General features: G+C 44.0%; 1 protein-coding gene across 2 annotated transcripts in view; it reads right to left on the bottom strand.

Annotated features, from left to right (window-relative positions):
• Nucleotides 1–20,375, bottom strand: part of LOC129853644 (WSC domain-containing protein 2-like) — a 90,326-nt gene that overhangs the window by 8,363 nt on the left and 61,588 nt on the right. For both annotated transcript variants that reach the window (XM_055919921.1, XM_055919922.1), the window contains 3 exons: nucleotides 11,944–12,128; nucleotides 7,657–7,778; nucleotides 6,307–6,481 (listed from right to left, as the gene is read on the bottom strand). In XM_055919921.1, coding sequence (XP_055775896.1) covers nucleotides 6,307–6,481; nucleotides 7,657–7,778; nucleotides 11,944–12,128 — 482 coding nt within the window. The remainder of the gene's footprint in view (nucleotides 1–6,306; nucleotides 6,482–7,656; nucleotides 7,779–11,943; nucleotides 12,129–20,375) is intronic.

Raw genomic sequence — 20,375 nt, 5'->3', positions numbered from 1 at the left:
TTCAGGTTACAGTCAACCTACCAGGGTAGTTACAAACAGCACAGGAAGGAAATCCTCAACATGTATTGATCACATCTTTACCAATGCTGCAGAAATGTGCTTTAAAGCAGTATACAAATCCATAGGATGTATTGATAACAATATAGTAGCCATATCTAGGAAAACCAAAGTTCCAAAGGCTGGGCATAATATAGTGTATAAGAGGTCATACAATAAGTATTGAAATTATTCTTATGTTCATATTTTCTGGTCTGTGGTGTGTAATGAGGAGCAACCAGACGCTGCACTTGACACATTTATTAAATTACTTATTCCAGTTACTAATAAGCATGCCCCCATTAAGAAAATTACTGAAAAACAGTTAAATCCTCTTGGATTGATGAGGAATTTAAATGTTTTATGGTTGAGACGGATAAGGTAAAAGATATGGCAAATAGGTCTGGCAGCACAACCGATTGGAAAACGTACCGCAAATTGAGAAATCATGTGACTCAGCTAAATAAAACATAAAAAATAAACTGTACTATGAAAAATAAATTATATAAAGAATGATGGTAAAAAGCTTTGGAGCACCTTAAATTAATTTTTTGCCAAAAAGGCAAGCCCGGCTCCATCATTCATTGAATCAAATGGCTCATTCATCACCAAACCCACTATTATTACCAACTACTTGAATTATTTTTTAATTGGCAAGATTAGCAAACTTAGGCATGACATGCCAGCAACAAACGCTGACACTGCTCATCCAAGTATATCTGACCAAATTATGAAAAACAAACATTGTATTTTTGAATTCCGTAAAGTGAGTGGGGAAGATGTGAAAAAAGTATTGTTGTCTATCAACAATGACAAGCCACCAGGGTTTGACAATCTGGATAATAATAGAGGACAATATTGCCATATCTTCAATTTAAGCCTACTAGAAAGTGTGTGCCCTCAGGCCTGGAGGGAAGCAAAAGTAATTCCACTACCCAAGAATAGTAAAGCTTCCTTTACTGGCTCAAATAGCCAACCAATCAGCCTGTTACCAACCCTTAATAAAATTTTGGAAAAAGTTGTGTTTGACCAGATACAATGCTATTTTACAGTAAACAAATTGACAACAGACTTTCAGCATGCTTATAGGGAAGGACATTCAACAGCACTTACACAAATGACTGGCTGGGAGAAATTGATGATAAAAAGATTGTGGGGGCAATTTTTTTCAACTTCAGCGTGGCTTTTGACATTATCGATCATAGTCTGCTGCTGGAAAAACGTATGTGTTATAGCTTTACACCCCGTGCCATATTTTGGATAAAGAATTAGCTGTCTAACAGAACACAGACGGTGTTCTTTAATGGAAGCCTCACCAACATAATCCAGGTAGAATCAGAAATTCCCCAAGGCAGCTGTTTAGGCCACTAACTTTATTCAATCTTTCCTAACGACATGCCACTGGTTTGAGTAAAGCCAGTGTGTCTATGTATGGGGATGACTCAACACTATACATGTCAGCTACTACAGCGACTGAAATGACTGCAGTTAGTTTCAGAATGGGTGGCAAGGAATATGTTAGTCCTAAATATTTCAAAAACTAAAATCATTGTATTGGGACAAATCATTCACTAAACGCTAAACCTCAACTAAATCTTATAATGAATAATGTGAAAATTTAGCAAGTTGACGTGACTAAACTGCTTGGAGTAACCCTGGACTGTAAACTGACATGATGAAAACATATTGATACAACTGTAGCTAAGATGGGGAGAAGTCTGTCCATAATAAAGTGCTGCTCTGCCTTCTTAACAACAGTATCAACAAGGCAGGTCCTACAGGCCCTAGTTTTGTCGCACCTGGACTACTGTTCAGCCGCGTGGTCAGGTGCCACAAAGAGGGACTTGGGAAAATTACAACTGGCTCAGAACAGTGCAGCACGCCTGGCCCTTAAATGTGCACGTAGAGGTAACATTAATAATATGCATGTCAATCTCTCATGGCTCAAAGTAGAGGAGAGATTGACCTCATCGCTACTTGTTTTGTTAAGAAGTATTGACACCCATGCATACCCCACAAGACATGCCACCAGAGGTCTCTTCACAATCCCCAAGTCCAGAACAGACTATGGGAGGCGCACAGTACTACATAGAGCCATGACTACATGGAACTCTATTCCACATAAGGTAACTGATACAAGCAGTAGAATCAGATTTTAAAAATGAGTAAAAGTATACCTTATGGAACAGCGGGGAGCAGGGACTGTGAAGAGACACACACAAAGGTACAGACACATGCATACACACACAAGTGCTAGCATACGCACTCTACACACATACATTGTACTATTGTTGTATGGTGGTATTATATATTTTGTATTGTAGATACAGTGCATTTGTTATTCAGACCCATCTACACACAATTCCCCATAATGACAAAGCAAAAACACTTTTTATTTTATTTTTGCAAATGTATTAAAAATAAAAACTGAAATATGACATTTACATAAGTATTCAGACCCTTTACTCAGTACTTTGTTGAAGCACCTTTGGCAGCGATTACAGCCTCGAGTCTTCTTGCTTATGACGTTACAAGCTTGGCACACCTGTATTTGGGGAGTTTCTCCCATTCTTCACACACACTATTTGGGGAGTTTCTCCCATTCTTCTCTGCAGATCCTCTCAAGCTCTGTCAGGTTGGAGGGGGAGCGTCGCTGCCTAGCTATTTTCAGGCCTCTCCAGATATGTTCGATCCAGGCTCTGGCTGGGCCACTCAAGGACATTCAGAGACTTGTCTCGAAGCCACTACTGCGTTGTCTTGGCTGTGCTCTTATGGCCGTTGTCTTGTTGGAAGGTGAACCTTCAACCGAGTATGAGGTCCTGAGCGCTGTGGAGCAGGTTTTCATCAAGGATCTCTCTGTACTTTGCTCCATTCTTCTTTCACTCGAGCCTGACTAGTCTCCCAATCCCTGCCGCTGAAAAACTGCCCCACAGCATGATGCTGCCACCACCATGCTTCACTGTAGGGATGGTGCAAAGTTTCCTCCAGATGTGACGCTTGGCATTCAGGCCAAAAAGTTCAATCTTGGTTTCATAAAACCAGAGAATCTTGTTTCTCACTCATGGTCTGAAAGTCCTTTAGGTGCTGTTTGTCAAACTCCAAGCGTGCTGTCATGCGCTTTTTACTGAGGAGTGGCTTCCGTCTGGCCACTCTACTATAAAGGCTTGATTGGTGGAGTGCTGCAGAGATGGTTGTCCTTCTGGAAGGTTCTCCCATCCCCACAGAGGAACTCTGGAGCTCTGTCAGAGTGACCATCGGGTCCTTGCTCACCTCCCTGACCAAGGCCCTTCTGCCCCGATTGCTCAGTTTGGCCAGCTCTAGGAAGAGTCTTGGTGGTTCCAAACTTCTTCCATTTAAGATTGATGGAGGCCAATGTGTTCTTGGGGACCTTCATTGCTGCAGACATGTTTTGGTACCCTTCCTCAGATTTGTGCCTCGACACAATCCTGTCTCAGAGCTCTACGTACAATTCCTTCGACTTCTAGGCTTGGTTTTTTCTAACATGCACTGTCAACTGAAGGACCTTATATAGACAGGTGTCTGTGCCCTTCCAAATCATGTCCAATCAATTTAATTTACCACAGGTGGACTCCAATCAAGTTGTAGAAACATCTCAAGGATGATCAATGGAAACAGGATTCACCTCTTAAAAAAAAAAAAAAAAAAAAAAAATGTTTTTGCGTTGTCATTATGGGGTATTGTATGTAGATTTAAGAGGGGGAACAAATATTTTATCCACTTCAGAATAAGGGTTGTACGTAACAATACGTAGAAAAGGTCAAGGAGTCTGAAAACTTTCCGAATGCACTGTATGTAGTGGTGTAATAATATAATATGATGTAATGTTTTATATTTTGTTTTATGTGTAATGTAAGTGCCTTAATGTATTTGGACCTCAGGAAGAGTCACTGCTGCCTTGGTTAATGGGGATCCCTAACAAATACAAATACAATGACACCCTTGAACTAGAGATTGCTTCATATATGTGTAAGCTAAGTCACCCTTGATACAAGTTCCTGCTTAGCAACAGTGTAATGTGATGTACTACAAGGCAAAGGCCTGTGAGTAACATCACTGCAGTGGTGTAAAGTACTTAAGTAAAAATATATTAAAGTACTACTTAAGTAGTTTGTTGGACTTTACTTCACTATTCTTATTTCTTGACAACTTTTACTTTTACGTCACTACATTACTATTTTCCCTAACACCCAAAAATACTCATTTAATTTTCAATGCTTAGCAGGACAGGATTTTTTTCTCCAAATTCACACACTTGGGTGCTGTCTGGTTTGCTTAATATAAAGAATTTGACATTATTTATACTTTTACTTTTACTGTTGATACTTAAGTATATTTTAGCAATTACATTTCCTTGCAATACTTAAGTAATACTTAAGTAAGACTTTTACTCAAGTAGTATTTTACTGGATGACTCACTTTTACTTGAGTCATTTTCTATTAAGGTATCTTTACTTTTACTCATGTGTGACAATTGAGTACTTTTTCCACCACTGTGTGACTGCAGGACTTGGTTGGTGTGAGAGCAGCCCTGTGGTGGTTATAATGTTGCAACTCTGGAGACTGTTTTAAGGAAGCAAGAGATGATACAATACGTCAGTTTGTGTTCTGGGACAGCTGTTGATGCACAGGCTTTCGTCATACTGGAGCAGAAAATAAAGGTCACATGAAACATGGCCAGTGATTAAGAAACAAAGAATTGTGCAATTTATATAGCCAATGTGTATACTACAGAATGTTTACGTTTTAAAATGTATTTGACTGTTTTTCTATTGTATCCTTATATAATATGACTGGTCCAGAACAGTATGTTGTTGTACATTGCTTATTAGAGCCTCTATTTCCAGCAGTAGGGCAGCATTGCTCACAGCCTCTCTGGGCATCCATCCACTGAGGTGAGAGAAAACAGCAGCAGCAGCATCCATGGTGATGGTAAAGTGTAGTGTAAAGTGTGGTGTATCACAGGGCAGTTCTCTAGGCCCTCTACTCTTTTTAACTTTTACCAATGACCTGCCATGTATGTCCATGTATGCTGATGATTTAACCACATGTGCATCAGCAACCACAGCTAATGAGTCACTGAAACCCTTAACAAAGAGTTGCAGTCAGTTTTGGAATGGGTGGATAGTAATAAACTAGCCCTGAAAATCTCTAAAACTAAGAGCATTGTATTTGGTACAAATCATTCCTTAAGTTCAAAACCGCAGCTGAATCTGGTGATGAATGGTGTGACTGTTGAACAAGTTGAGGAGATTAAATAACTTAGTGTTACCTTAGATTGTAAACAGTCATGGTCAAAACATATAGATTCAATGATTGTAAAGATGAGGAGATATCTGTCCGTAATAAAGAGTTGCTCTGCTTTTTTGACACCACACTCCCCAAAGCAAGTCCTGCAGGCTCTAGTTTTATCTCATCTTGGTAATGTCCAGTCATATGGTCAAGTGTTGCAAAGAAAGACCTAGTTAAGCTGCAGCTGGCACAGAACAGAGCGGCACATCTTGCTCTTCATTGTAATCCGAGGGCTAACATTAATACTATGCATTCCAGTCACTCTTGGCTAAGAGTTGAGGAAATTCCAAATTGTTTGCATAGTTAATTTACACACAGCACTGACACACACACTTACCCCACCAGACATGTCACCAGGGGTCTTTTCACAGTCCCCAGGTCCAGAACAAATTCAAGGAAATGTACAGTATTATACAGAGCCATGAGTGCATAGAACTCCCTTCCATGTTATATAGCGCAAGGGAACATCAAACCTGGTTTCAAAAACCAAATAAAGCAACACCTCTCCCCCATGTGACCTACTTGTTGTGTGTATGTACTTATAGATGCACACACACACTACATGTTAATGTTTTTAAATGTAAATTGTAATGTATTTTATCTGCAATGTATTTTTCGTTATTTGTCGGACCCCAGTAAGACTAGCTGTCACAATTTGGTGTCGGCTAATGGGAATCATAATAAATCAAATCAACTGGTGATGGTGTGAAAGCAGTGGGCTAGCTGTTTCACAAGAACACTCTCACCCATGCTCAGAAACACTGTACACAAATGGTTTCCTGTACCACTTCCAGCACTCTGCCATTCTCTTCTACTTAAAGAGCATCAAAACAAATACATGGAAATCCATCCTTTAATATGAATAACATTGGTAATGGTAATTGATGTAGTTATATCCAGTCACTACAACTAGAGAGGGCTTAGAAGGATGAGGTCAGTGACAGATAGTGGCTTGTTTACCTTGGACCTGTGTCTGGTACACCACAAAGTACTCGTCATTCCCACAGCTCTCAAACTCCTCGCCATGGCAGCGGTGCAGGCACATGTCCTCATCCTCCATCTCATGGAGGGAGAAGTGGGGGGTGGGGAACCCACAGAGACACCTGTCTCCAGCCAGGACTGCTAGGGACAGCTCCTGGAGGACAGGAAGGAGGGAGCACAGGAACATCAGAGAGAGAAAGATGATGTATAGGCATATGATACACACACAGATACACGCACAGATACACACACACACACACACACACACACACACACACACACACACACACACACACACACACACACACACACACACACACACACACACACACACACACACACACACACACACACACACACACACACACACACACACACACACGTAACAGTATAACTTTAAACCGTCCCCTCGCCCCGACACGGGCGCGAACCAGGGACCCTCTGCACACATCGACAACAGTCACCCACGAAGCAGCGTTACCCATCGCTCCACAAAAGCCACGGCCCTTGCAAAGCAAGGGGCAACACTACTTAAGTCTCAGAGCAAGTGACGTAACTGATTGAAATGCTACTAGCGCGTACCCGCTAACTAGCTAGCCATTTCACATCCGTTACACTCACCCCCCTTTCAACCTCCTCCTTTTCCGCAGCAACCAGTGATCCGGGTCAACAGCATCAATGTAACAGTATAACTTTAAACCGTCCCCTCGCCCCGACACGGGCGGGAACCAGGGACCCTCTGCACACATCGACAACGGTCACCCACGAAGCACGGTCGTTACCCATCGCTCCACAAAGGCCGAGGCCCTTGCAAAGCAAGGGGCAACACTACTTAAGTCTCAGAGCAAGTGACGTAACTGATTGAAATGCTACTAGCGCGTACCCGCTAACTAGCTAGCCATTTCACATCCGTTACACACACACACACACACACACACACACACACACACACACACACACACACACACACACACACACACACACACACACACACACACACACACACACACACACACACACACACACACACACACACACACACACACACATACAAACAAACACACACACAGTGTTTTTAACATACAATGTTTTCAAGTTACATATTCGACACACATTGACATCACATTGACGTCTTACATCAGCAGTTACTTAATAATAAATAGTTGAAACAACTAGATTTTTTTTTACAGTGGAAGCATGTGCAGGCACACATACACATGACATGTACGCACACATGCACATAACACAAATACACCTGCTCTCACTCAAACAATACCAAGCAAACAGACATCACAATCTCACACATCACAATATGTACATTTCTCTCACCTTCTCCGTGCACATGTCCACACACTTCTCCACTGACATGTTCTGGATGACAGCGCTGATGGGCAGGGCCAGGGTGACGTTGTCAGGCCTGTGGAAGCACCCCTTAAAGATGGCACTCCCATCTGAACCAAGGACAAACACAACATACTAGATTAGTATCAATCACTAACACATTTTCATGTGTGTTCTGACTGAACAAAGCTTTCAGTTTGACCCCTATAGTATCCACTGACCCCTCCCTTGGCCTCACTAGGAACCTAACACAAAGCATGAGGCCCTGACCCAGCAGTGGCCTGCCCTGATAAGTTACCATCACATCAGGGACTGCCTGGCTCTCCTGCACTGGCTGTCTCAACATCCTTTAGCCCCAAGCTGTCCCTATGGGCTACCACAGTGCACACACTGTAGAACAGCAAATAACAGGCCCAACCATACTGTAGAACAGCAAATAACAGGCTCAGCCATACTGTCTAACAGCAAATAACAGGCTCAGCCATACTGTAGAACAGCAAATAACAGGCCCAGCCATACTGTAGAACAGCAAATAACAGGCCCAACCATACTGTAAAACAGCAAATAACAGGCCCAGCCATACTGTAGAACAGCAAATAACAGGCCCAGCCATACTGTAGAACAGCAAATAACAGGCCCAGCCATACTGTAGAACAGCAAATAACAGGCTCAGCCATACTGTAGAACAGCAAATAACAGGCCCAACCATACTGTAGAACAGCAAATAACAGGCCCAGCCATACTGTAAAACAGCAAATAACAGGCCCAACCATACTGTAGAACAGCAAATAACAGGCCCAGCTATACTGTAGAACAGCAAATAACAGGCTCAGCCATACTGTAGAACAGCAAATAACAGGCCCAACCATACTGTAGAACAGCAAATAACAGGCTCAGCCATACTGTAGAACAGCAAATAACAGGCCCAGCCATACTGTAGAACAGCAAATAACAGGCCCAGCCATACTGTAGAACAGCAAATAACAGGCCCAACCATACTGTAGAACAGTAAATAACAGGCCCAGCCATACTGTAGAACAGCAAATAACAGGCCCAGCCATACTGTAGAACAGCAAATAACAGGCCCAACCATACTGTAGAACAGCAAATAACAGGCCCAGCCATACTGTAGAACAGCAAATAACAGGCCCAACCATACTGTAGAACAGCAAATAACAGGCCCAGCCATACTGTAGAACAGTAAATAACAGGCTCAGCCATACTGTAGAACAGTAAATAACAGGCTCAGCCATACTGTAGAACAGCAAATAACAGGCCCAGCCATACTGTAGAACAGTAAATAACAGGCCCAACCATACTGTAGAACAGTAAATAACAGGCCCAGCCATACTGTAGAACAGCAAATAACAGGCCCAACCATACTGTAGAACAGCAAATAACAGGCCCAGCCATACTGTAGAACAGCAAATAACAGGCCCAACCATACTGTAGAACAGCAAATAACAGGCTCAACCATACTGTAGAACAGTAAATAACAGGCCCAACCATACTGTAGAACAGCAAATAACAGGCCCAGCCATACTGTAGAACAGCAAATAACAGGCCCAACCATACTGTAGAACAGTAAATAACAGGCCCAGCCATACTGTAGAACAGCAAATAACAGGCCCAACCATACTGTAGAACAGCAAATAACAGGCTCAACCATACTGTAGAACAGTAAATAACAGGCCCAACCATACTGTAGAACAGTAAATAACAGGCCCAACCATACTGTAGAACAGCAAATAACAGGCCCAACCATACTGTAGAACAGCAAATAACAGGCCCAGCCATACTGTAGAACAGCAAATAACAGGCCCAACCATACTGTAGAACAGCAAATAACAGGCTCAGCCATACTGTAAAACAGCAAATAACAGGCCCAGCCATACTGTAGAACAGCAAATAACAGGCTCAGCCATACTGTAGAACAGCAAATAACAGGCTCAGCCATACTGTAGAACAGCAAATAACAGGCTCAGCCATACTGTAGAACAGCAAATAACAGGCTCAGCCATACTGTAGAACAGCAAATAACAGGCCCAACCATACTGTAGAACAGCAAATAACAGGCCCAACCATACTGTAGAACAGCAAATAACAGGCCCAACCATACTGTAGAACAGAAAATAACAGGCCCAGCCATACTGTACAACAGCAAATAACAGGCCCAACCATACTGTAGAACAGCAAATAACAGGCCCAGCCATACTGTAGAACAGCAAATAACAGGCCCAACCATACTGTAGAACAGCAAATAACAGGCCCAGCCATACTGTAGAACAGTAAATAACAGGCACATTGACACTCTCGCTCGCTCTCTCTGTCTCTCAGTTCAGCTCTTCTCTGTCAATAAGTCCATCTTCCTCTATCTCCTTCACCTGCCATCTCAAAAAAAGACACCCTTTCCTTTTTTGGTAATGAAATGCTTCATTGGAGCTTCCTCGGCTAGCGTGTCACTTAACTATATAAATTATCAGTCCAGGGCCCCGAGAACTAGAGCACCATTCTAACTCTATTAGGTCTGTGTGTCTTACTCATCATGGTAACATATCATAGATGCAAATATTAAGCTGCATGAAGTGCATGATCTTTCTGATTCAGTATTACAAATAGGTATATAGAAATAGGGGAAAGGGACATGATAACGGGAAAGGAAAGGGTGAAAGAGAGGTAGGAGTTTTTACTCAGAGAATTGGGTCTTATGTCTCTACAAACGTTCTGCTGCCGATCAGAGGGGAAAATGGGAGGCTGCACTGTTTCCCAGGCAACCTGATGATAACAGTCTGCAGTGCAGAGGACAACAGAGGGCAAAACATCCTCCCGTTCATTTCCTCTTTTGAAGCATGCGGCGGGGTTCTTGTCACATGATTACTGCGATCAAGGTCAGAGGTGTCAGAGCATGCTCAAACACATTTGAAAAAGAGCAATGCTCAGCCATCTGGAATATGCATGCTTCAGCAAACAGGAAAAAAGGAGAAATAACAACAATTACAGAACAGTGTTATTATTTTAACCCCGAATATAAACAAGCTTGGAGCCTCTTCCAATAGATATACTACCAGAGATTGTGGATTGGTGTCTATGTGCGTATCGTTTAAGAGACCTAGGAGATAGTAGAAGTGGGGGAGGAGGAAGGGTTTGAGAGGGAGTAAAAGGAGAGGGAGGAGGTGCACCCTACCCTGTTGCCTCTGAACATCCTATCACACTTAACTACCCGTCCCACCCATAGACATTAATATCAGTACATAGCGATAACGCGGACATCATCCATGTTTTCCTGTGGAAAACTCCTGATGGCGTATGAAGCCGGAACTATTTGAATTTGAAGTTTGCCATTTTGCTGAATGGGCCTGAATGGCACCAAAAAATTGCTAAGGATCATGTGGTCGTGCCTGAGAGAGTCAACCGGAAGCCTCCTCGTAGCCTGCTGGCCCGTGATTGGTCTATGTCAGCACGTGGTCCTGTGTGACGATAAATGTAGTAGTATTTAATGAAATATCTAGATTTGTATTGAACTTTAAAATAATTCACTGTGGGGATCAAACTTGATAATTTTAGAGTTCAAAACGGCTGTCTCGATTTTTTTGATTTAGCCCTTTGGCGATCGTAGGCTTTCTAGGGCACACCAGGGTTTTTGTTCTCACAAAACGAGAGCCGTGTTAAAGTGAAAAACACGGCTCGCTGGGCTAGGTAGCTCAGCTCCTTGGGGGAAAAGTAAACAACTAAACCGGGTTGCACCCGACTCTGGCAAAATAATTCACCGTCAAACCACCAAAAACTATAGTGCAATTGTCTATAGATTGTCTATGGTATAATTGTTTTTAATAACCTGCCCAGGGACTGCGGTTGAAAATTAGCCGGCTGGCTAAAACCGGCACTTTTACTGAAACGTTGATTAATGTGCACTGTCCCTGTAAATATAAAATAAATAAACTCAAATAAATAATAAATAAATAAATAATAAATTATAATAAATAAATATTTTATTAGCATAATTTATTAGCATTGATTGCAAAACAGTGCCAGGGACTGTGTAGAATCCTTTCAAGTATCTACATTGCAGTTAGTTAACCTGTAATGTTTTTTTTGCATTCTAGCCTATAATATGAGGTAGAAGTCAGTCATGTTGAAAGAGAACAGCACTGTGGTATGATTGCCTGGCTGCTCCTATCAGTACCCCTCTGTTTGTCATTGTGTGGGGTGCACCATGCCCCCTTAGTGGAGTACCCATGCCCAAGTGGAGTGTGGTGATAGATGGTTAAAGCTCACAGTGGCGCGCTGACTCCTGGCTCAGTTCCAGTCTGTAGATGGACAGGCGATTGGCCCCTCCACACAGGTTGCCCTTGTCGCCCTTACACTGCATGATGCATTCACTCTCAGAGGTGTTGGGGGCCTGGATCTTGTGGCCACAGTAGCACTCCGCCCCAAACTCTAGGCCTGAATACAGGTATCCCCTGGTGAAAGGAAAACAGAGCGGGTTAACATGTTAATATCATCAATAATGGGGGGGATCACGTGACCCTTGAACGAGGTGGCCGCACAAGTAATTTCCAATTCTTATTCTTACCTTCACTTCAAGTTAAACCCCATTAGCTTTAGTCAAAAAAGCCATGGTGGTTACAAAAGTCGACATTACATGTGACATTTTTGCGCTGACTCGAGCAATAGCAGTGGAAAAAGCCTCAGAGAAACAACTAGCTTCTGAAAAAGCTAGCGCCATTAGCCAGGAGCATGAGGACCGTCCCTTCCCGAGGCCCAACAACTGCCAACCTCATCCTCTGTCGCAGACATCCTTTCTGAGCTGAGATCCAAACATACAGAACTCAACATCAAACTCAGCTCAGTGTGATAGGGGACAAAGTGACAACCCTGGAAAATGCCTTGCCTGACATCAACAACAAGATAGCCATCAACGTAGGGCGCCTGGATGAGCCAGAGTGGGGAATAAAATCATTGAAAAACTCAATGGCAGATGCAGTGAAAACAATAGCATATGCTGAAAAAGAAACAGAGCATCTGGACGAGAAAACAGAGGACCTGGAAAATAGGGGGTGAAGGAATAACTGTGTTCTATTAACCCTGTCCGTTAAAGAAGAGGGAAACATGTCACTGATGCACTACCTACAATACAACCCCCCAGAGTGGCTCCACCTGTCCACCGATAGGCCCATAGAACTGGAGAGAGCTCACCGAGCACTGAGGCCCCCACCGGCAGCCAGACAACCACCGCGCCCAATCGCCATACGTTTCCTGAGATTTCACTGACAAGGAACGAGTGCTACAGGCGGTGAAAATCAACACCATTCCAGTGTAAAACGCTAAACTCACCTTGCACCAAGACCTGTCAGCTGGAATACGTCGAAAGCGCTGAGAGTTTGACGAGGTGAAGAAACAATTCATTAACCGAGGCATCTTCAGGGGATTCAAATACCCAAAAGCATTCAGTATTCTTCACCAATGAGCACTGTCACACTTCAAAACTCCTGAAGAGGCAAATAGGTTTTTGAAGGACAATCCTGGCCACTGAGAAACGGACCAATGACTAAAAGCGATTACTGTTATTACTATTGGAGGTAAGACAACATATCTGCCATCCAATAACCCAGCCACCCCGCGAAATGTAATTATAGCCATCTATTTATTATTTTTTGGGGTTGCGTAAGGGATTGGTCCTATAGCCTAACCTAGGCCTGCTAAAGATTTTGCCTACTTTTAATTCCAAATTTTTGGCCACTTTTTCGATCTTGTCTCATCACGGCAACTCCCCAAAGAGCTCGGGAGGCAAAGGTCGAGTCATGCGTCCTCCGAAACATGACCCGCCAAGCCGCGCTTCTTAACACCCGCCCGGTTAACCCGGAAGCCACCCGCACCAATGTGTCGGAGGAAACACCGTTCAACTGACGACCGAGGTCAGCCTGCAGGCATCCGGCCCGCCACAAGGAGTCATAGAGAGCGATGGGCCAAGTAAAGCCCTCCCGGCCAAACCATCCCCTAACCCGGACGACGCTGTGCCAATTGTGCGCCACCCTATGGGACTCCCGATCAAGGTGATACAGCTGGGCCTCTCGGGAGGTGACTTACTTCCCCTTTTATGTCAAGTGAGAAAATTCACCATTTACAGGCTGTTATCTTGTTTGTAGAACATATAGGCTATTTGGCCTGTGTCAATTCAATATCAGGCCTATAGCTTACTTTTATATTTTTATTCAGAATTTTCACCTCGCAAGGCTGCCAGCCCAGAAGACATTCCTAGCCTCATCCTCAAAGCATGCGCAGACCAGCTGGCTGGTGTGTTTACGGACACATTCAAACAATCCCTATCCCAGTCTGCTGTTCCCACATGCTTCAAGAGGGCCACCATTGTTCATGTTCCCAAGAAAGCTAAGGTAACTGAGCTAAAAGACTACCGCCCCGTAGCACTCACTTCCGTCATCATGAAGTGCTTTGAGAGACTAGTCAAGGATCATTACACCTCCACCCTATCTGACACCCTAGACCCACTCCAATTTGCTTACCACTCCAATAGGTCCACAGACGACGCAATCGCAACCACACTGCACACCGCCCTAACCCATCTGGACAAGAGGAATACCTATGTAAGAATGCTGTTCATCGATTACAGCTCAGCATTTAACACCATAGTACACTCCAAACTCGTCATTAAGCTTGAGACCCTGGGTCTCGACCCCGCCCTGTGCAACTGGGTCCTGGACTTCCTGACGGGCCGCCCCCAGGTGGTGAGGGTGGGAAACAACATCTCCACCCCGCTGATCCTCAACACTGGGGCCCCACAAGGGTGTGTTCTCAGCCCTCTCCTGTACTCCCTGTTCACCCAAGACTGCGTGGCCATGCACGCCTCCAACTCAATCATCAAGTTTGCAGACGACACTACAGTGGTAAGATTGATTACCAACAACGACGAGACGGCCTACAGGGAGGATGTGAAGGCCCTCGGAGTATGGTGTCAGGAAAATAACCTCACACCCAACGTCAACAAAACAAAGGAGATGATCGTGGACTTCAGGAAACAGCAGAGGGAGCACCCCCCTATCTACATCGACGGGACTGTAGTGGAGAAGGTGGAAAGTTTTAAGTTCCTCGGCGTACACATCACGGACAAACTGAATTAGTTCACCCACACAGACAGCGTGGTGAAGAAGGCGCAACATCGCCTCTTCAACCTCAGGAGTCTGAAGAAATTCGGCTTGTCACCAAAACACTCACAAACTTTTACAGATGCACAATCAAGAGCATCCTGTCGAGCTGTGTCACCGCCTGTTACAGCAACTGCTCCGCCCATAACCGTAAGGCTCTCCAGAGGGTAGTGAGGTCTGCACAACGCATCACAGGGGGCAAACTACCTGCCCTCCAGGACACCTACACCACCCGATGTCACAGGAAGGCCAAAAAGATCATCAAGGACAACAAACACCTGAGCCACTGCCTGTTCACCCCGCTATCATCCAGAAGGCGAGGTCAGTACAGGTGCATCAAAGCTGGGACTGAGAGACTGAAAAACAGCTTCTATCTCAAGCCCATCACTGTTAAACAGCCATCACTAACATTGAGTGGCTTCTGCCAACATACAGACTCAATCTCTAGCCACTTTAAACATTAATAATTGGATGTAATAAATGTATCACTAGTCACTTAAACAATGCCACTTTATATAATGTTTACATACCATACATTACTCATCTCATATGTTTATACTGTACTCTATACCATCTACTGCATCTTGCCTATGCCGTTCGGCCATCGCTCATCCATATATTTATATGTACATATTCTTAATCATTCCTTTACACTTGTGTGTATAAGGTAGTTGTTGTGAAATTGTTAGATTACTTGTTAGATAATACTGTACGGTCGGAACTAGAAGCACAAGCATTTCGCTACACTCACATTAACATCTGCTAACCATTTGTATGCGACCAATAAAATTTGATTTGATTTGTACAATCGGACCCATAGCACTTTCGAGTGGCTAGATGTTCTTTACCATTCGGCCATCAGATTTGCCACCAATGCTCCTTACAGGACATATCACTGCACTCTATACTCCTGTCTAAACTGGTCATCTCTGTATACCCATCGCAAGGATATACCCATCGCAAGTTTTTTTTTTTTAACCCTCATAGGCCTCACTCCCCCCTATCTGAGATACCTACTGCAGCCCTCATCATCCACATACAACACCCGTTCTGCCAGTCACATTCTATTAAAGGTCCCCAAAGCACTCACATCCCTGGGTCGCTCCTCTTTTCAGTTCGCTGCAGCTAGCGACTGGAACAATCTGCAAAAAACACTCAAACTGCACCGTTTTATCCACATCTCTTCATGCAAAGACTCAATCACGGACACTCTTACTGACTGTTGTGACTGCTTTGCATGATGTATTGCTATCTCTACCCTCTTGCCCTTTGTGCTGTTGTCTGTGCCCAATAATGTTTGTACCATGTTTTGTGCTGCTACCATGTTGTGCTGCTGCCATGTTGTGTTGCTACCATGTTGTTGTCATGTTGTGTTACTACCATGCTGTGTTTTCATGTGTTGCTGCCATGCTATGTTGTTGTCTTAGGTCTCTCTTTATGTAGTGATGTGTGTTTTATCCTATATTTTTGTCCTAATTTTTTTTTTTTTTTAATCCCCCGTCCCCTCAGGAGGCCTTTTGCCTTCTGGAAGGCCATCGTTGTAAAATAATAAGTTTTTCTTAGTTGACTTGCCTAGTTAAATAAAGGTATAATAAAAATAAAAATAAAATAAAACTTTCAGATCACGCCTTTGTCCGCCTTCACTTTGACCTCTGTAAAAACATCCCGAGGTCAAAGACCTGGAAATTCAACACCTCCATGTTATGAAACAAAGCATTCCATTCATTGGTCACTAAATGGATAGACAACTACTGTACTCACAAGACAAGAAAGACTCTCCTGTTTCTCCAGCCACAATGTGGGACGCTGCCAAAGCCACATTAAGAGGTCATCTAATTGCATAGATCTTGAGAGGGAGCTGGAACGTTGCGAAAAAGTACATAAACAATCCCCAGACAGTGCCACCTGGAGTCAACCTAAAACAGCCAAAGTCAATCTAACAGTGTTGCTCATCCTTCCGGCCCATAAGCTTGTTGGATTTCGACTCCAACATAATTACCAAATTGCTCGCCAAAGACTAAACACTCCTCTTTCCAAAATAACAAAAACGTACCAAACTAGATTTACTAGACAGGTAATCTTCTGATTACTTTCGCCGTCTTTTTGATATTATAGATCAAGTAAACGCACAGAAGACCCCTGTCCTGCTGGCTTCACTGGATGCTGAGAAGGCGTTCAACAGGATGGAGTGGAGCTTTCTGTTTCCCAAACTTTATTAAATGGATGCTCGCTGTCCCCTCTGCTCTACTTATTGGGGGCAGAGCCTTTGGTGGAGTTGATAAGGAGCAATCCAAGTATTATGGGTGTTTATGCAGGCGGCCTTCAGCACAAGATTTCACTCCACACGGAAGATGTCTTGCTCTACATATCCCACATCCTGAGAAATCAAGAGGACAAGTACATCAGTGTCTAGTTTGAGAAACAGACGCCTCCTAAGTCCTCAACTGGCAGCTTCATTAAATAGTACCTGCAAAACACCAGTCTCAACGTCAACAGTAAAGAGGCGACTGTTGTTCTGATTCTTTAATCAGGACAACAGTTTTCAGCTGTGCTAACATAATTGCAAAAGGGTTTTCTAATGATCAATTAGCCTTTTAAAATGATGAACTTGGATTAGCTAACACAAAGTGCCATTGGAACACAGGTGTGATGGTTGCTGGAAATGGGCCTCTGTAAGCCTATGTAGATATTCCATAAAACATCTGCCGCTTCCAGCTACAACAGTCATTTACATTTACATTAACAATGTCTACACTGTATTTCTGATCAACTTGATATTATTTTAATGGACAAAAACGTTTTTCTTTTAAAAAAACAGGGCATTTCGAAGTGACGACAAACCTTTGAATGGTAGTGTAATGTGTTTTGGAGTTGTAGAGAGATAACCAGATTTGTGCAATCTATACATACTGTACTGTACTTCTGCACACAAAATATTAGATGTACAGTTTGATATGACCCTGTGTCTCTATCTTCAGAATGCTCAGCAGGAATTTGTTCTTGATCCAGACATAGAAAAGGTGTTAAAGACTATCACATAATTTGCTAAAAAATGTATTATCTACTGTGAGCTTCTAATTCCTCTCCTATATTTAAAATGTGGATTGACCAGACTGTTGACTTTCTTCCTCTTTAAAAGCTCACTTATGACCTCTGCAAGAGACAGCCCAGGTCTAATGGACTCTGGTCTCCACTATTCAACTATATTTCAAACTGGACAGAGTGAATGGGGTGATTAAGGAAATGTGTGTATATACAGTACATGTTGTGTAAGGTGCTGTCAAACTAATTATCTGCTTGTTGTCTCAGCAAAAGCTGGAAATAGCTAACTGTTAGGGATTTTATGAATAATGACTAAATTATCTATACATTTAACGTAGAACTATAACTAAAACTACCCTGTCATTGTATGATTGTATGACATTTATTAGAATCATACCTCTATAAATCTGATGTGTGTAGTTTTAGTCAGAATTAGGACAAGGACTTTTTGTTCCTTTTTAGTTTGTAAGCAGGGTGCAAGTGTGAGACAATGTATGAGATAAGAGGAGCTATCGACAGACAAGCTGTACTACTGTGTTCCTTACAGGACATTCTGTCCCCACCCAGGGAGGGGAGAGAGGAGCTATCGACAGACAAGCTCTACTACTGTGTTCCTTACAGGACATTCTGTCCCCACCCAGGGAGGGGAGAGAGGAGCTATCGACAGACAAGCTCTACTACTGTGTTCCTTACAGGACATTCTGTCCCCACCCAGGGAGGGGAGAGAGGAGCTATCGACAGACAAGCTCTACTACTGTGTTCCTTTCAGGACATTATGTCCCCACCCAGGGAGGGGAGAGAGGAGCTATCGACAGACAAGCTGTACTACTGTGTTCCTTACAGGACATTCTGTCCCCACCCAGGGAGGGGAGAGAGGAGCTATCGACAGACAAGCTCTACTACTGTGTTCCTTACAGGACATTCTGTCCCCACCCAGGGAGGGGAGAGAGGAGCTATCGACAGACAAGCTCTACTACTGTGTTCCTTACAGGACATTCTGTCCCCACCCAGGGAGGGGAGAGAGGAGCTATCGACAGACAAGCTCTACTACTGTGTTCCTTTCAGGACATTATGTCCCCACCCAGGGAGGGGAGAGAGGAGCTATCGACAGACAAGCTGTACTACTGTGTTCCTTACAGGACATTCTGTCCCCACCCAGGGAGGGGAGAGAGGAGCTATCGACAGACAAGCTCTACTACTGTGTTCCTTACAGGACATTCTGTCCCCACCCAGGGAGGGGAGAGAGGAGCTATCGACAGACAAGCTCTACTACTGTGTTCCTTACAGGACATTCTGTCCCCACCCAGGGAGGGGAGAGAGGAGCTATCGACAGACAAGCTCTACTACTGTGTTCCTTTCAGGACATTATGTCCCCACCCAGGGAGGGGAGAGAGGAGCTATCGACAGACAAGCTGTACTACTGTGTTCCTTACAGGACATTCTGTCCCCACCCAGGGAGGGGAGAGAGGAGCTATCGACAGACAAGCTCTACTACTGTGTTCCTTTCAGGACATTATGTCCCCACCCAGGGAGGGGAGAGACCTTGGGCTTGTAGTAGATTGTATAACAGGTGGCAGACAATGTATGACAGGAAGACTTGTGAACTACACTGCTCAAAAAAATAAAGGGAACACTTAAACAACACAATGTAACTCCAAGTCAATCACACTTCTGTGAAATCAAACTGTCCACTTAGGAAGCAACACTGATTGACAATAAATTTCACATGCTGTTGTGCAAATGGAATAGACAAAAGGTGGAAATTATAGGCAATTAGCAAGACACCCCCCAAAACAGGAGTGATTCTGCAGGTGGTGGCCACAGACCACTTCTCAGTTCCTATGCTTCCTGGCTGATGTTTTGGTCACTTTTGAATGCTGGCGGTGCTCTCACTCTAGTGGTAGCATGATACGGAGTCTACAACCCACACAAGTGGCTCAGGTAGTGCAGTTCATCCAGGATGGCACATCAATGCGAACTGTGGCAAAAAGGTTTGCTGTGTCTGTCAGCGTAGTGTCCAGAGCATGCAGGCGCTACCAGGAGACAGGCCAGTACATCAGGAGGCGTGGAGGAGGCCGTAGGAGGGCAACAACCCAGTAGCATGACCGCTACCTCCGCCTTTGTGCAAGGAGGTGCACTGCCAGCGCCCTGCAAAATGACCTCCAGCAGTCCACAAATGTGCATGTGTCAGCATATGGTCTCACAAGGGGTCTGAGGATCTCATCTCGGTACCTAATGGCAGTCAGGCTACCTCTGGCGAGCACATGGAGGGCTGTGCGGCCCCACAAAGAAATGCCACCCCACACCATGACTGACCCACCGCCAAACCGGTCATGCTGGAGGATGTTGCAGGCAGCAGAACGTTCTCCACGGCGTCTCCAGACTCTGTCACGTCTGTCACATGTGCTCATGTGCTCAGTGTGAACCTGCTTTCATCTGTGAAGAGCACAGGGCGCCAGTGGCGAATTTGCCAATCTTGGTGTTCTCTGGCAAATGCCAAACGTC

The sequence above is a fragment of the Salvelinus fontinalis genome, chromosome 4 (genome assembly GCF_029448725.1).
Source record: "Salvelinus fontinalis isolate EN_2023a chromosome 4, ASM2944872v1, whole genome shotgun sequence".
Classification (NCBI taxonomy): Eukaryota; Metazoa; Chordata; class Actinopteri; order Salmoniformes; family Salmonidae; genus Salvelinus; species Salvelinus fontinalis.
This window is presented reverse-complemented; position numbering and strand designations above follow the sequence as displayed.